The sequence below is a fragment of the Lycium barbarum genome, chromosome 3, assembly GCF_019175385.1.
Source record: "Lycium barbarum isolate Lr01 chromosome 3, ASM1917538v2, whole genome shotgun sequence".
In the NCBI taxonomy this organism is placed as follows: domain Eukaryota; kingdom Viridiplantae; phylum Streptophyta; class Magnoliopsida; order Solanales; family Solanaceae; genus Lycium; species Lycium barbarum.
In genome coordinates this window covers 2,697,469-2,715,741 of record NC_083339.1, presented here as the reverse complement: position 1 = coordinate 2,715,741, position 18,273 = coordinate 2,697,469, and the positions used below count along the sequence as shown (strand labels likewise).

General features: G+C 35.6%; 2 protein-coding genes and 1 non-coding gene across 4 annotated transcripts; 1 reads left to right on the top strand and 2 right to left on the bottom strand.

Annotated features, from left to right (window-relative positions):
* Positions 1–5,080: 5,080 nt before the first annotated feature.
* TRNAA-AGC (transfer RNA alanine (anticodon AGC)) lies at positions 5,081–5,153 on the bottom strand. Its single transcript has one exon. It is a non-coding gene; the product is annotated as a tRNA-Ala (tRNA).
* A 177-nt stretch (positions 5,154–5,330) lies between these two features.
* On the bottom strand, positions 5,331–5,958 carry LOC132633652 (uncharacterized). The gene has a single exon (XM_060350182.1). It carries the CDS (start codon positions 5,910–5,912, stop codon positions 5,469–5,471), a length of 444 nt encoding a protein of 147 aa, XP_060206165.1. The 5' UTR covers positions 5,913–5,958; the 3' UTR covers positions 5,331–5,468.
* Positions 5,959–9,534: 3,576 nt separating this feature from the next.
* LOC132629915 (peroxiredoxin-2E, chloroplastic) lies at positions 9,535–14,374 on the top strand. Of its 2 annotated transcripts, none has more exons than XM_060345333.1 (2): positions 9,535–10,227; positions 13,852–14,304. In XM_060345333.1, exons 1-2 carry the CDS (start codon positions 9,742–9,744, stop codon positions 14,053–14,055), a joined length of 690 nt encoding a protein of 229 aa, XP_060201316.1. In that variant the 5' UTR covers positions 9,535–9,741; the 3' UTR covers positions 14,056–14,304. The 2 variants fall into 2 exon arrangements, with proteins under 2 accessions (XP_060201316.1, XP_060201317.1); XM_060345334.1 differs by lacking the exon at positions 9,535–10,227 and adding an exon at positions 11,874–12,334 and having other exon boundaries at positions 13,852–14,374.
* The last annotated feature ends 3,899 nt before the right edge of the window (positions 14,375–18,273 follow it).

The window sequence follows — 18,273 nt, the reverse complement described above, 5'->3', positions numbered from 1 at the left end:
GGTATTTTGAGTATTTTCTCGATATTTCACCCTGTATGGATATATCCTCCAGGATTCAACAAGTTCTTGTAGTACAAAACCAGAAGCCAAAATCTAATAAATATTTATAAGTGAAAGAATTCACGAAAATATGGTAGGAGAATTTTGTATTCATCTATACATTCACCAAAGAGCTACAAGTATTTATAAGTGAAAGAATTCACTTCCAGAATAAAATATCATAGCAACAACGGTTAAAAGAAAAATTAATATCAATTTTCTCTCTCGTTCTTTTTTTCATTCCATAACAGTGGTATCAAAGCCAGATTCATCCATCTCAATGGATCTGTGATTTCATAGAAGAAGAAGAACTACTTTCAACCACTTTTAATCCATTTTCAACCAAATTTTATTTTTAACGCAGGGCTACTTTAAACTAATTTTAACCCTTGCTTTTATTTTTAACGCAGGGCTACTTTAATTATGTGAGATGAAGACTATTATCCACTGAATCTCCAAATACAACAACAACGTAAAATCCACAAAATGGATCTCAAGAGGGTAGAGTGTACCTAGACCTTACCCTATCTTGAGAGATTGAGAGACTGTTTTCAGTAGACCCTCGCACAAGAAACCACTGAATCTTCAAATATGCCTTCAATTCTTGCAAACTAGATGCCAATGGATATCTTAAATTCCAAAATACCAGCTCATCCTCATCAGTTCCAAGGAGAAAAAATTAGTGTAATTGAAAACTCAATTGAATTAGTAAGATTTATTGAATCTTAGATGAGAACACCAGGCCAAAGGAAGTGATTTGTGCAAATCCTCCAAATTTAGAAGTTTTGAATATTGAATCTGTTTGAAAATTGGATAAGAATTAAATTAATTAGTTGGACTTTCAAACTACACTTGCTTGATGACTTGTTGATGTTTATCGAGGGTTGTGAGTGCGGCCAAAGACGAATTCAGAACTTGAAGTTTTATGTTTTTATAGAGATTTTAAGTCAATATACAATATTTATAAGTATTTAATGAATATTTTTAATTTACATACTAGGTAAGCAGGAGTGGAGTCAAGTAATGGCTAGGGGGTTCACCTGAACCCCATTCGGCAAAAAACTACCTACATAGAAAGTTAAATTATCTTTTATGCATACATAGTAAATGTTAAACTCCTTGGCCTCTTCGTTTGTTTACTATTTTATATTTTTGAATCCCCTTAGTCAAAATTTTGCCTCCGCCATTGTAAGTAAGAATAAAATTACTAAATTTTCGTGAACACGGCTAACACACCTTATGAGTGAAGAAAGATCCAAAGTTACAAAAAAAATGAAGTGCGTGGGTGTGGGGTGGAATAGAGAAGAAGCGGACGTGATCTGGACAATGTATACTATTACGAATTATCCCACTTCTTTTTGCGAACAGAAAATATATTACTAGAAAATGAAACAAATCATATACCACTGTTTTTACACAAATAGTGTAAATATACCTCTCAATTTTTTTTTATTAGCTAACTTTATCCTCCTTTAGCGATTGTGTACAAAATACCCCTGTTGTCTAACAAGTATATACCAATACCCTTAATTGGATGGAAAATCTAATTTCAACAAAATTACCCGATTTCATTAAAATAACTCATCCCCAAATAACACCCCCCGACCCACAAATTAAACTAGCCCCACCCAAGTACTATATATATATATTTTTAAATGCAATCCAATTCACGTCCAAACACTTACTAAATCTAATTTAACTACTTAAGTAATTTAAGATATTGGTTCTGAAAATAACATCCCGATGAAAATCCGTATGGGTCAAAATTTCCAACTGAAATAAGAAATGTATAAAATGTTAAACTTAACCTCTACACTAATTATTTTAATTCCAAATAGAATAGACAAACTGTGAAAGCATAACCTTTTCCAAATAGAGTAGTCAGATTTTGACTACTCCGGTTTTCTTGAATTAGGATTTTGATTAGGTGGGGCTGGTTTAATTTGTGTGTCGGAACGGATTTTATTTTAATGAAATCGGGTAATTTTATTAGAATTGGGTTTTCAATCCAATTAAGGGTATGGGTGTATACTTATTAAACGACAGGGGTATTTTTGTACACAATCGCTAACGAAAGATAAAGTTAGTTAATAAAAGAAAGTAGAGTATATTTGACCCCTTTCCCTTTTTAAAAGAGTTTCGTAAGCGAAAAGAGTATATTTGCACTGTTTGTATAACTGCAGGGGTATATATACATAACTTTTTTAACGAAATGTATATATATTTGCTCTAAATCGCAAAGTTAAGGGTAAATTTGCACTTTTCCCTTTAACCAACGAGGCAATTAACATCACTTTTCCCTTTAACCAACGAGGCAATTAACATCACTGGGGTCACCTTTGGGACTATAGTTCAATATGGACGTATAGTTTGGGCAAGCAACAGGTGCACAAATTCTATCTTTGTCATGATTTTCCTTATTCTTATAGAGTAATTGCTTTTATCTATCGTCGCTAGTTTATATATAAAAGGGGGAAGTGAAATTTTTGTCTGTTATTCCTTTTTAGACTAGCTAATGTGTAGTAAATGACCTTCTTTTTGTTTCTCTTGCAACTTATAGACTTTTCAAACTACGATCTCTCTTTTAAGTAAACTTAAAGTTCTATGAGAAAATATTAAGAGTCTATTTGGATTAGTTGGAAAAAAAGTGGCTTTTAAGCATAAATGCTTAAAATACTTTGAAGTGCTGAAAGTTATTTTATAAATAAGCAGTTACGTATTTAGATAAAAGTGCTTAAAGGGTTTTTAGAAGTAAGGGTATTATTGAAATTAATAGAAAATATAAGGGATAAAAGGGTAAAGTTATTGGTCAAACCAAAATGACTTTTAAGCAAAAAAAAAAAAAAAGTTGGGTTGAGCAACTTCTTGATTTTGACTTATTTTAAGCACTTTTTAACTTAATTTAAGTTGTTTTCTATTTTTATGGTTTTTAAGCTAGTTTGACCAACTTATAAGCCAATCCAAACGGGCTCTAAGTTATTACATATGTTAGACGAGCAATCTAATATTTTATCTAAAAAATTGAGCAATATATGAGTAAATATTAGACTTAAAGTCGACGGTAATCTCCAAGGACCATATATATTTATTTACGGAACTAATCTAAATAGTCGCCTAAAATTAAAGGGACCTTTGCATAAATCAACCAGAAAGCATTTTGCATCCCAGCTCAAAATTTCTTGTGAACTGAGACTGATCTCTTTTCACTAAGCTATTATAAAGATGGTAATATTTTCGAAAATATGATGCCCGCTGATTATTTAAGGCATAATACATAAATAGGCCCTCAAATTTGGCCTCAGCAAGTATGCCCTCCAACTCTGAGTGTGCACAAATAGGCACCTCAACTTGTATAAAGTTGAACAAGTAAACGCAAATGTTGACGTGAAACTGACGTGGCACATAAATTTTGGGGGTGCCACATCAGTGCCACCTGAACATTCGTGTTTATTTGTTCAACTTTATATAAGTTGAGGTGCCTACTTGTGCACACCCAGTGAAACTTACAAGTAAACCAGATATAAAGATGGCGACTAAGGTTCAGTGGCGGATTCAGGATTTTTTCTTTCAGGGTGTTCGGAAAAAAGAAGCTAAATATACACTGTAATTTTTTACCGAGGGTGTTCAAAAGTTAATATATGCACATAAACATAGAAAATTTACCCTATATATATTGTAATTTTTTGCCGAGGGTGTTCACGCTGGCCCCCAAGTAGATCCGCCCCTGCTAGGATTGTTGTTTCCATTCTTATCATATTTATATAATTTCAAGACCCAATGAATCTATGACTCGCTTATTTACAACGGAATAGTATACAAAGTCAACATATCTCAATGAATACAATAGGATTTATGGCTACACAAACTGTTGAGAACAATTCTAGATCTTGTCCAAGACGAACTGCGGCAGAAAATTTATTAAAATCATTGAATTCGGAATATTAAAGTAGCTCCTAGGCGGGGAACTACTCCCTTGATGGGTGTTGCAATCCCAAATTATGTCTTTTTTGATGATTTGAAATTTCAATCTCATGAGATAAAACCGCATGTCCAAACACCTACTTAGTCTACATCAAAGGGTCTAAATACGAATCCATGGCAGGAACACCAGTGGCGGAGCCAGGATTTCCGCCGAGAGGGTTCAAAATATAAAAAAGTAAACATACGAAGAAGATTAGGGGGTTTCAAAATCTACTATATATACATAAAAATTAATTTTAACCTTGTAAAAATAGTGTTTTTTTTTCCGCCGAGGGGTTCGAACCCCTCGACTCCGCCACTGAACACTACAGATGATTTTGTTTAATATTCTATATTAAGCATTTATATAAAGCTTTAACAATGACGTTAAACATCATATCATACTTCTAACAAAAGCACGAGCAAATATATCACTCTTACTTTATTCCAAAAGGCAAAGAATAAAAACAACGGTTTTTTAAGAAGCATTTTTTTGATAGTACTACGTAATAGTGTGGCCAAATTAGTACTACGTAATATTATGCTTTTTATCAGACACTGCACCAAATAGAAGTTGACAAAAATGCAAAATGTCCAAAAGTAAAGTAGCTTATTGACTAATCCTAAAGTCACCAACAAAACATGGGGGGTAAATTAAGTAATGAGAAACAGGACATGCCATGTAAGTTATTGGTCTTCCTGAAGTGCCATCCTCAGGATTTGAAAAGGTGAAGGTGCCACATAAACTGCGAGTAGTTTCTACAAAGCTGCTCACATGGCGCCACATAAAGTTGGAAATAGTTTTTACAAAGCTAATTGCAACCGCTAAAATCCACAAATATCCACTTTTCAACCCTTATAATTAAAAAGATCTGTCATTATCATGGAATTTTGAACCAAATTTGATAGCAATTATAAGTGGCTATTTTTTTATAGACAGGGCCTAAAAAGTAGCAATTGGTGCTATTTCTTTAAATATGCAACCCAATATGGGTTGCTCTCCAAACAAACAATTGGCCCAGGAGAGAAATGGGCCTGTTATAAACAAAAACCAAAAAAAAAAGACATGTGGGAGAAAAAGTGGAGATGCGGGGTATCGATCCCCGTACCTCTCGCATGCTAAGCGAGCGCTCTACCATCTGAGCTACATCCCCGCTGTATTTGTGTGTTTCACTATATTATATTCAACCAAAGATTACTCACTTGCTTTTTCAACATTCATTGGTATCATTATCTCCATACATTTTGAGGAATATGCAACACTAATGTCGCATTGTTAAACAAAAGAGCAAGTACTTCCATAGCTATAGTTTTATGCTAGTAAAATGATGTGCGAAAATATAGAAGTGACATTCTTTTTAATTTGAGGAGAGTAGAGGCTAAAAAGAAAAGTAAAATAAACAAACTAAACGGGAGAGAGTATAATCTAGGAAAAAAAACAAGTAGTTTTTTTTTTTATTACTAAGACCTTATATATTTTCTTGTAAAACACGATCAACAACATCAACTCTAGCAACACCTTCATCAGCAACCTTAGCAACAGCAACTTCTCCAACAACTAAACCCTCAACTCCACTAACTTCTTCCTCTTCATCAACATAATTTGGATCATTTTCATCTAAAGCTGCTGGAACGACATCATCATCAAGTATATTATCAACCACATCTCTTGGTCCTTCCCATGTGAATTTCCCACCGTGTCCTGATTTCGACTGCTTATTTAATGGTATACCATCTATTGGACGACGGTCTTTTCTGTGTATGCCTTTGTCTATGAGTTTTTTTTCTATGTGTTTTAAGGTTTCAATGTTGTGCGTGTCGGTTTCGAGTTTTGTTACCTTTGTTTTGCCTTCTTCGTCGTGGCTTACTCCTCGAAATGTCACTGTTTCCTTTTTATCGTCTATTTGACTCATTTTCTTGTTGGACAGAAACTTAGAGTAGAAAAATAAAATGGAGTGTTTTTGTATAATAATGGGAAGTAATGAATTTTATAGGAAGAGTTTGTGTAACAAGGCGGTGGGGTGCCACGTGTAGCTTTGCAAGAAGACATGTACAGTTTGCCACTTGCTTATTTTGTTGTCTCACCACGTTTCTTTCTTCTGCAGAGTGGTCTCATAAATTAGTAGCGAAGAGGATTAAAACTTATCCGTAACGGGTGTTCACACCAAATCAATGCATTTTCTTTTGACTCATTTTTTTTATCTCCTTATCACTCAGAAAAGATTAAAGAAAAAATTCAGAATAACAAACATTCTTTAGAATTTCTCTTAGATTTAAATTCATAACTGATGATAGAACTAGAATAGATATTTTTTATTTCCTACTTATACGAGTTCATATCCTTAATTTTCTATTAATGCAAGTCATTTGTATGAATATATAATAACATTACTCAATCATGATTAATAGCTGCTTATATTTACTATATTAAATTATGTAACTACAATAAATTATACTAATTTGGTGTAAACACGAAAAATGGACGTATACACGAAAATGGGCACTTCGCCCTTACCTCGTCCTCTTTCTTGAAATGGTGTAAAAGATAGCTTTGTGAAAATTTTACTTCTTGAAATGGATACTAGGTTCGGCCCATGTAACAAAGTCTCTAAAAATGATGCTCAGCGCAATAAGTCATTTTACACCTACCACTCGTAGCCCAGTTCAATGAGATCAAGGTCTGAGTCTATCAAAGGAAGGATAGGGCCGGTACTTTGACACAATTGCACAATGGGCAATTTCCACGACTATTCTTCTTTGGGGGTGGGTGGTCTTTAATTTTTGTCCTCAAATTGCTGGTCTTTAATTTTTACACTTCATTTAAAATATCTCAAAGTTTTAGGTTCGAATTCTGATTTAGTCATAAAAATAAAAAAAATTCATAAGGCAATGACTTATTGCGCAGACTTCGAGATATTTTAGGCATAACTAAAATACCTTATGCCGCAGACTTTGCCTTAAGGCATAATTAAAGTCTGCCAGATACGGAAGACTTTGCCTTATAAAGCAGGCTTTTAATTATGCCTAGGGGTGTCAAATTTAGCCCAAAAGGTGATGGCCCGCCCAACCCGCCCAAAATTTTATGGGTTGGGCTCAAGATAATTTCATATTGGGCTGATTTTAGCTCAACCTAACATAGCCCATTTTAAAGTGATCTCCATCTTAGCTCAATACTAGCCCAATTCTAGCCCATTTTTAAGATTTACTTAAATTTAGATTTATTGCTTGAGATTTACCTTCTTTTTTATTTTTTTTATTTTTTATGTATACATTTTTCTTGTATCATGTATCTTACAAGTTTGCGGTATGTTTAATATGAAGGAAAATATTTTCACGAAAATATGTTTAATATGATGGGAAATATTTTTCACGAAAAATGTTTTTCTCGAAAATATTTACCATGAAAAATGTTTTCCTCAAAACTATTTTTCACGAAAAATTCGCGAAAATATTTTTCGCGAAAAATATTTTTCTAAAAAATAGACCCTTCAAAAAAACTGGGTAAAGTTGGGCGGGTCATGACCCAGCCCATTTTTAGCCCAATTCAGCCCAACACATTTCAGCCCAAGTAACTTTTGGGCCAATGTTAGCCCAACCCATTTATTACCTCAGCCCATTTTGATTGGGCCAATTTCAGCCCAACCCGCCCATTTGACACCCCTAATTATGCCTTAAGGAAAAATCTGACTTATGCTACAGATTTTGCCTTAAGGGATAACTAAAATTATATCGGCTACGGCAGACTTTTCCTTATAAGACAGATTTTTAGTTATGCCTTAAGCTAATATCTGCCGCATAAGACTGACTTTAGTTATGCCTTAAGGCAAACTCGACTTTTTGTAAAATCTTACCTTGCAATTTTTTTAATTAAGCGGGAATTCGAACAAAAAACTTCAAGATATTTTCGGCTATCTTTTTAAACGAAAAGCAAAAATTAAAGACAAATAATTTGAGGGGTAAAAAGGAGATCAGCGCAAAAAATTGTTGCGTGATTGCGAAAAGGTCAACCTTCCGAAAATATCTTTGCCACCTTTCCAAAATCCAACCCTTCATAGTTTCTCCTGTCCCCAAAAGGTCAAAAAAGTCAAGTCTGAAGGGGTTGTTTGGTACGTCATATCAGTGTTTTAAAAGGCGTTTTTGGGGCGAGCCCTGGGGCAGGGCGTACCAAAAATATCCCGAGGCGATGGGTCGGGGCAAAAGTCTGCAAAGGCGTACGTCCAGCAATTCAGGGCGTACGCCCCGACGTTTGGGGTGGGTTTTTTTTATTGGGGCGTAAGTCCAGAAAACTTCTTCAAACTAAAATGAAATTTGTTAAATAAGTCCTTAATATAACGCCCAAATTCTCAAAAGTCAACATGTAATTACTCAAATGTTTTAAAAAGGAATTGGAACATTAAATTTAAAAGTCAAGACCTTTTTTTATTGTTAGAATGCCTAAATATATTCTTTTTCAATTATTTATTTTGTCTTCTACTATCTCAAAAAAGTAACGAGTAGTCACTTGTACTTGTAAGTAGCATATAATAGATTGTTCTAATTAATTTTTTTATGGGGGTGGAGCATATATACATATATATATATATATAACACTTATTTATAGTTTTCTTCAATTTTTTACGCTATTTCACCTATTTAAAAGTATTTATTATAATTATATCATTTATAAAATACTAAAAATTAAAACCCCATGGGACTTACGCCCCGTGCCTCGGGGCTTACGCCTCACTGAGGCAGACGTAAAACGTCCCGCCTTACGCCTCGCCTTTTAAAACACTGCGTCATACAAGGCGGAATATATCTGGATTGCAATAAAATTTATATTATGTTTGATTAACGGTATAAATTTTATAGCTTGATTCTAAATATCTTGTGGTATCTCGTCAAATTTAAAAATATTTTATCAGGTACGATAAGTTAGTTTCGATTATAATTATAAATTATAATCTAAAGAACACCAATGGCAGCACATAATCTTCTAGAACGCCTGACTTTCCTATAACACACACACAACAGACACAGAACTCAACAATGGCTGCCACCATTACTTCTTTCCTTCACCCTCTCAAAACTTCTAAAATCCACAACCCCAAAATCCCTTTCCCTCCCCTCCCCTCCCCCCTCGCCCTCCCCCTCCCCAACCCAAAAAAAATCCACTCTTTTCTCCTCTTCTTCCCAATTTACCCCATTCTCTCACCACCACAACCGCAACCAATTCAAGAATCACCGCCAACATATCAACCGGCGACAAACTTCCCAGTTCAACACTTCCATACTTCGATTCATTAAATGAACTCAAAACTCTTTCAATATCCGATCTGACATTCGGGAAAAACTCATCTTTTTGACAGGCAAAATAATTAATTGTATCTTGACTTTTTTAAATGACAATTATTTTAAATTAATTATTTTTAATAAACACGATAATTAAAATTGATCATATTCAAATAAATAAATCACATAAATTAAAACTGAGCTAATATTAGAAACAAGGAATCAAAGCCAAGTGTCAACCTCTTACAAAATCTTTGCCACAAGGAATCAAAGCCAAGTGTCAGCCTCTTAAAAATTCTTTGCCACCTTTCAAAATTCTAACCTTTCATAGTTTCTCCTGTCCCAAAAGTGTCCAAAAAGCCACAGAAAGACCAAATCTTAAAGAATACATATCACAGACAACACACAAAAATCTTCCATAACTCCTCATTTTCCCCCAAAACACACACACACACACACTCACACACACCAATGGCTACTGCTTCCTTCACTCTCTCAAAACTCCTACTAAAATCCACAACCCCAAAACCCCTTTCCCTTTTTACCCCTAAAAAATCGAATCTTTTCTCCTCTTCTTCCCAATTTGCCCCCCTGTCTCTCAAACTCAAACAACCCTTCCACCATTTACAATCTCTAAAACGCTCCACAACCACTAATCCAAGAATCACAGCCACCATATCCATTGGCGACAAACTTCCCAATTCAACACTTTCATACTTTGATTCATCCGATGAACTCAAAACCCTTTCAATATCTGACCTCACAAATGGGAAAAAAACAGTTCTTTTTGCTGTCCCAGGTGCATTTACACCTACATGTTCACAAAAACACCTTCCGGGATTCGTGGAGAAATCTAAGGAACTTAAGGCCAAAGGGGTTGACAACATTGCTTGTATTTCGGTTAATGATGCATTTGTGATGAAATCTTGGAAGGACAATTTGGGCATTAATGATGAGGTGATGCATTATTTAGTTATCGTCTTGTAGTAGTATCATGTAGTAATCGCGTAGCAGTAATATTATTTAGTAATCGCGTAGTTTCTTATTTTATTCCTATCTGCCAAATCAAGAATTACCATCTATCGGTAACAAACTTCCCAATTCAACACTCTCATACTTTGATTCATCTGATGAGGTGATGAATTATCGACTTGTAGTAGTATTATGTAGTAATCGCGTAGCAGTAGTATTATTTAGTAATCACTTAGTATTGTTTAGTAATCGCGTAGTTTCTTATTTTATTCCTATCTGTTGCCTCATTTGCTTTATATCTTGCTATCTTGCGGTCATATTTTCTTACCACTGCCAAATCATGAATCACCACCACCATATCTATAGGTGACAAACTTCCCAATTCAACACTCTCATACTTTGATTCATCCGATGAACTCAAAACCCGTTCAATATCTGACCTCACAAAGGGCAAAAAAACCGTTCTTTTTGCTGTCGGTGCATTTACACCTACATGTTCACAAATACACCTTCCGGGATTCGTGGAGAAATGTAAGGAGCTTAAAGCTAAAGGGGTTGACACAATTGCTTGTATTTCTGTTAATGATGCATTTGTGATGAAATCATGGAAGGACAATTTGGGCATTAATGATCAGGTGATGAATTATTTAGTAATCGCGTAGTTTCTTATTTTTCAATGTGTATTACTATTTGTTGCTTTATATCTCGCTATCTTGCTGTCATATTTTCTTACTACCGCCAAATCAAGAATCACCGCCACCATATCCGTAGGCGACAAACTCCTCAATTCAACATTTTCTTACTTCGATTCATCCGATGAACTCAAAACCCTTTCAATATCCGACCTCGCAAAGGGCAAAAAAATCGCTCTTTTCGCTGTCATGTTCGCAAAAACACCTTCCGGGATTCGTGGAGAAATCTAAGGAGCTTAAGGCTAAAGGGGTTGATACAATTGCTTGTATTTCGGCGAATGATGCATTTGTGATGAAATATTGGAAGAACAAGTTGGTAATGATGAGGTGATGAATTATTTAGTAATCGCGTAGTAATAGTATTATTATTTAGTAATCGCGTAGTTTCTTATTTTTCAATATATATTACTATGTGTTGTTTCATTTATTTTATGTCTTGCTATCTTGCTGTCATATTTTCCTTGCAATCCTGCTTCGATTTCTTTTTTTTAGTCGAAGGTCTACCAGAAACAGCCTCTCCCCACAAAGGTAGAAAAAATCCACCCTTTTCTCCTTTTCTTCCAACTTTACCCCTCCTCTCCCACTCAAACTCAACCAATCTCTCAACCACTCCACCACCACAACAACAACCAAATCAAGAATCACCGCCACCATATCTGTTGGCGACAAGCTCCCCAATTCAACACTTTCTTACTTCGATTCATCCGATGAGCTAAAAACCCTTTCAATATCTGACCTCACAAATGGGGGAAAAACCATTCTTTTTGCTGTCCAGGTTCATTTACACCAACTTGTTCACAAAACATCTTCCAGGATTCGTGGAGAAATCTAAGGAGCTTAAGGCTAAAGGGGTTGACAACATTGCTTGTATTTTGGTGAATGATGCATTTGTGATGAAATCTTGGAAGGACAATTTGGGCATTAATGATGAGGTGTTGAATTATTTAGTAATCGCGTAGCAGTATTATCATTTAGTAATCGCGTAGCAGTAGTATTATTTAGTAATCGCATAGTTTCTTATATTTTCAATGTGTATTACTATTGCTTCATTTGCTTTATATCTCGCTATCTTGCTGTCATATTTTCTTACCACCGCCAAATCAAGAATCACTGCCACCATATCTACCAGAGACAAACTCCCCAGTTCAACCCTCTCATACTTCGGTTTATCAAATGAACTCAAAACCCTTTCATTATCTGACCTCACAAAGGGCAAAAAAATAGTTCTTTTTGCTGTCCCAGGTGCATTTGCACCTACTTGTTCACAAAAACACCTTCTGGGTTTCGTGGAGAAATCTAAGGAGCTTAAGGCCAAAGGGGTTGACACATTTGCTTGTATTTTGGTAAATGGTGCATTTGTGATGAAATCTTGGAAGAAGAATTTGGGCATTAATGATGAGGTGATGGGAAAATATATTTTTTACTCATAAACTCAAATGAAGATAGGATGAGGAATGAAGATATCCGGGATAAGGTTGGAGTAGCATCAGTGGAGGACAAGATGAGGGAAGCGAGACTGAGATGGTTTGGGCATGTGAGGAGGAGAGGCACAGATGCCCCAGTGCGGAGGTGTGAGACGTTAGCTATGGATGGTTTCAGAAGAGGTGGGGGTAGGCCTAAAAAGTATTGGGGAGAGGTGCTGAGACAGGACATGGCGCAGGTTCAGCTTACCGAGGACATGACCTTAGATAGGAGGTTTTGGAGGACTCAGATTAGGGTAGAAGGCTAGTAGGTAGTCGTTGTTTCGATCTATAGTCTATTGTCCTTTGTTTCTTGCTACTATATGTTGTTTCTTGTACTTCGATTATCTTATTTATCTGTGGTAGCTACTGCTCCCTTTTTTCATACTGCTCTATTTTGACTTATTCGCTTTCTTTAGTTTCATTTGCATTTTGCTCTGAACTGCTTGTGCTTATATAACCTTTCTCGTTGTGTTTTCTCTTGAGCCGAGGGTCTTTCAGAAACAGCCTCCCTATCTTCCGAGATAGGGGTAAGGTCTGCGTACACTTTACCCTCCCCAGACCCCACATTGTGGGATTTCACTGGGTATGTTGTTGTTATACTCATAAACTCAAATAATTCTCTATTACTTCCTCTGTCCATTTTTACTTGTCCAACGTACTAAAAGTAGTTGTCCAATTTTACTTGTTCAGTTTGAAAAATCAAGAGACAATTTATCATTTCATACCTATTTTATTTATTAATTATTGGGTCGGAAATTTCAGGGAGTTAGTGGCTGCACAACTTTTAAAGTATATTTGATTATTTTAATTATTTAGATGATTTATAATAACTAGGGGTCATTTAGTAAAATTGTCATTTTACTTATTGCTCCTTAAGGGGTGCGCTAAGTCAAACATGGACAAGTAAAAATGGACAAAGGGAATATTCTCTACTCTCTGCTATTTTTCTGCTATATTTCTAGCACAAAAATATAGGGTAGAAGTTTAGTAGTTGGCTTGACTGTTGTCGTACTTTTAGTAGTATGATTTAGGTATCGAGTAATTTCTTCTTCTCCAATGTGTATTATTATTTGTTGCTGCACTTGTTTTGTTTCTTGCTATTTTGCTATCTCATTTTTCTTGCACTCCTGCGCCGGTTACATTTCTTTTGAGCCAAGGATCTATTGGAAACAGTCTATTATCTACCCCAGAAAGGTATGAGTAAGGTCTCATCCTACCCTCCCCAGACCCTACTTGTGGGATCATACTGAGTATCTTGTTGTTGGTGTTGTTGTTGTAGTATTTCTACCACAAGAAAATAGCTAGCAACCCCCCTATTTTTTAATAGTACAAAACATAAATTCTATTCCTATGTTATTCTGACTAAAGATAGTATTTGGACATGTATTAAACAAATACCCAAATACTAAACAAATTTGGTTTTCTACTCTAACTTTGAATTATTCATCCAACAGGTGATGATGTTGAGTGATGGGAATATGGAGTTTACTAAGGCTATTGGGTGTGAACTTGACCTTAGTGATAAGCCTGTTGGGCTTGGTGTTAGGTCTAGAAGATATTCTATGCTTGTTGAAGATGGAGTTGTTAAAATCTTGAATTTAGAGGAAGGTGGAGCTTTCACTGTTAGCAGCGCTGAGGATATCCTCAAGGCTCTTTAGAGGTTTTCGTTTCTTTTTGTTAATTATGATCATGTTGCTAAATCTTGTTTAGTTGCTACTTGTCTTATGGTGAATTACTGAATAATACCCTTGTTTTTTTTTTTGTTTTTCTGACAAGTACTGAATAATACCCTTGTTTTTGGAGATTGTGAAGCTTAGCTTATAAATCTGGTCTAGAATGTTTCCTCTTTGACTCGTACATTTTTGAATGTTTTACGGGGATGATTGATGAATGCTTGAACTATCTTTTATGAATGTATGTTGTCATTCCTGACAATGCTAACCAAATTGAGGTTCAGGAATACTAGTTTGTTACTCCCTTCGTCCCAATTTAAATTTATGTGAACGTGCTTGACTGGGCACGGAGTTTAAGAGAAAAAAGGAATACTTCTTAAACCTGTGATCTAATATAAGTCATAAATATTTGCATGAGCATAAATCATCTCATTAAGTATAAATTGGAAAGTTTCAAGTTAAATTGTTCTTAAATATAGGCAGGTGTCATTCTTTTTGGACTGACTAAAAAGGAAAGAGTGTTACACAAATTTGGACAGAGGGATTGCGTATTATTCTTGTATTGTCATACTGTATAATTGTTAGTGTATAACTGAGTTAACTTGGGATTATAAGATCAAAACTTTGGCAGTGATTTTCAGGATTTAAGCAATGTCAATAAGTTCTGGTTTTGCACATTGTGCTGCATGCCATGGAATTGTAGTACTTGGTAAAATGTGGCTCTGATGGCTGGGGACTAATGGGTTTTGTGTATAAGATTTTGATGCTTGTTGTTGAAAGTTGTTTAGTCTTAGAAACTGCTTTTTCGTATATGAGTAGTGGCATATCTCTTTTTCTGATTCGGAAAAATAAATATGTATGAGTTTATTATGATCATTAGGCCAAAACTTTCAGGTTTTACTTGCCAATAGTCTTATGGTGAATACTGAATGATACCCTTGTTTTTGGAGATTATGAAGCTTAGTTTATAATTCTAGTAGAGAATGCTTCCTCTTTTACTACTCCATCCGTTCCAAAATAAGTGTCATCTCCAAAAAAAATTGTCCCAAAATAAGTATCCCCTTAGAAATTCAAGACAAGAATTGGCAAGTGTTTCCAACTATGTCCTTAGCATTAAAGAAGTAGTGTTCTTTAATATTGCTCAATACTCAAAATATATCTAATAAATAGGGGTAGTTTAGTAAACTTCACATTGTATTTATTGATTTTTTTTTTTGAAACTGGTACTACTGTATTCCTCAGCATTAAGGGTATACTGGCCACCTCCAGAAAAACAGAGTTCAACAGAGAGAGAAAAGAAAAGAAAAGAAAAAAAAAACAGATTTACAGGGCACCTAAGAAATCTACCAGATCATCTACCTCCTCTATGCAGTTTTCTTTACACCAAAAGAATAAAGATACAATACAATTCCATTTTACTTTGGATATGGAATTGATTTTATCTTCAAAGCATCTACCATTTTACTTTGTATATGGAATTGATTTTATCTTCAAAGCATCTACCATTCCTCTCCTTCCAAACAGCCCACCAAATGCAGGGTGGTATAATCCTCCACCACTTCTTCTGAGTCTTACTGTAATATTTATTGATTTCTTAGTGAGCGTGATTTTTGCTTAGGTGACACTTATTTTGGGATGGAGGGAGTATATGTTTTTTTATTATACTGGGATGAATGGTTGGATCGTCTTTTACGAATGTATCTGATCATTCTTGAAACTACTGGCCAAATCAAGTTACAAGTACTTATTATTTTTGTGTTGTTTGTCTGTAACTGAGTTAACTTGGGAGTAAAAGATCAAAACTTTGGCAGAGTACAGTGTGATTCTGAGGGCTTGGGCAATGTAAATAGTTCTAATGATTCTGGTGTTGCACATTGTGTTAGCTCCCAGTGGAAGTGTAGTTCGTGGTAAAATGTGGCTCTGATAGGCAGAGGACTAATAAGCTTGAAGTTGGCTTTCTAACCGATACGCGACTTAATGGAGCCTTTTTACAAATAATCTGATGGATTTATTGGTGCTTCTCTTTTTTTCTTGGCGGTAACGACTTAGAAAAAAGTCTTAGAAATTGTTAGATGAGTAGTGGTTTATCTCTTCTTCTAATTTTTGAAAAAAGGATATGTCGAGTTTGTCCCATACTTGGTACAGTAAGTAGTCATTGCACTTAAATTGTTCAGGGGAAATGTCTGTTTTGTATTGAATCAAGTTGGCATGAAAAGACAGAAACTTCGCACCATTCAAGACCAAACAAGTGCAGTATAGTCTTTATTTGGGCAATGCGACTTTTTTGAATGATGCAATCTGTTATATGCCTACAGGAACCTAAATGTTTGGATGAAAATGTGACATAGAATAGGTAGGAGACTAGTAGATTAACGTTGTATTGGTCTGATAAGAAGTTTCATTTCAGAAATTACTTCCTTTCTGGTTGGTAATTTATGTCCATCTGTCAAATGCAATTTATGTCCATCTGTCAAATGCTATTGAGCATGTGTCTATAACTTATATGTATTTGCTCAGTGTAGGGCAGCAGTGTAACAACTTCACTTTGAATTTCTTTGTTCTTTTCAACCAACTTGTTTGAAACCGACGTCTGTGCTCAAGTATAATTGAAGAGTCCGGAGCCAAAATGGCTTGTTTTTGGAGCTAATAGCTCCAAATAGGCTGCCTTTTTTTTTTATACCACAATGGGTATTTCGTTGGATAACCAACGAAATACCCACACAACACTGTTCCGGTGCCGAACTAATAAGTTGCATTTTGCTAGTGTAGCGAAATGTAACAAATTTTTTTTTTATGCATTTCGTTGGTATATCAACGAAATAGTATATAATTTTTTATTTTTTTGTATTTCGTTTATTAAAAAACGAAATATGATTTTTTTTTATTTCGTTCATATAAAAACGAAATTGGATTTTTTTTTTTTGCATTTCGTTGGTATATCAACGAAATAGTATTTTTTTTTTTTTTTGTATTTCGTTTATTAAAAAACGAAATATGAATTTTTTTTTTAATTTCGTTCATCTAAAAACGAAATTGGAATATATATATATATATATATATATATATATATTTTTTTTTGCATTTCGTTGGTAGATCAACGAAGCGTGTCTATTTCAAAGAATTAGTTCGGATTCATGCCGGGACGCTCAACTACAGAAGCCATCCATCTTGTGAGGAGACTGGTGGAGCAGTATAGGGAGAGGATCAACCTAGAAAAGGTTACGACAAAGTTCCAAGAGAGATCCTATGGAGATGCTTGGAGGCTAAAGGTGTACCTGTGGCGTACATTAGGGTGATCAAGGACATGTATGAGGGAGCCAAAACCAGGGTAAGGACAGTAGGAGGAGACTCAGAGCACTTTCCAGTTGCGATGAGGTTGCATCAAGGATCAGCTCTTAGTCCGTTTTTATTTGCTTTGGTGATGGATGGATTGACGCGACAAATTCAAGGTGAGGTGCCATGGTGTATGCTTTTTGCGGATGCCATAGTCTTGATCGACGAGACTCGTAGCGGAGTTAACGCTAAGCTGGAGGATTGGAGACAAACTCTGGAGTCTAAAGGGTTTAAGCTGAGTAGGACCAAGACAGAGTACTTAGAGTGTAAGTTTAGTGAAGCACCTCAGGAGGCTGGCTTGGAAGTGAGGCTTGGTACCCAAGTCATCCAGAAGAAAAGTAGTTTCAAGTATCTTGGGTCTATTATGCAAGGCAACGGGAGATTGACGATGATGTAACACATCGTATTGGGGCAGGGTGGATGAAATGGAGGCTTGCTTCCGGAGTGCTATGTGACAAGAAGGTGCCGCCACAACTTAAGGGCAAGTTCTACAAAGTGGTGGTTAGACTGACTATGTTGTATGGGGCGGAGTGTTGGTCAGTTAAGATTTCTCACGTTCAAAAGATGAAAGTTGCTGAGATGAGAATGTTGAGATGGATGTGTGGTCACACCAAGAGTGACAGGATTAGGAATGAGGATATTCGGGACAAGGTGGGAGTGGCCTCGGTGGAAGACAAGATGCGAGAAGCGAGATTGAGATGGTTTGGGCATGTGAAGAGGAGAGACACGGATGCCCCAGTGCGGAGGTGTGAGAGGTTGGACATGGATGGTTTCAGACGAGATAGGGGTAGGCCAAAGAAGTATTGGGGAGAGGTAATTAGACACGACATGGCGCAGTTACAACTTACTGAGGACATGACCTTAGATAGG

Excerpts from the sequence above, each read along its gene's own strand:
- LOC132633652 (XM_060350182.1), bottom strand. The coding sequence starts at position 5,912 with ATGAGTCAAATAGACGATAAAAAGGAAACAGTGACATTTCGAGGAGTA.
- LOC132629915 (XM_060345333.1), top strand. The coding sequence starts at position 9,742 with ATGGCTACTGCTTCCTTCACTCTCTCAAAACTCCTACTAAAATCCACA. Across the intron at positions 10,228-13,851 it reads ATTTGGGCATTAATGATGAG|GTGATGATGTTGAGTGATGG; the intron begins GTGATGCATTAT and ends TTCATCCAACAG.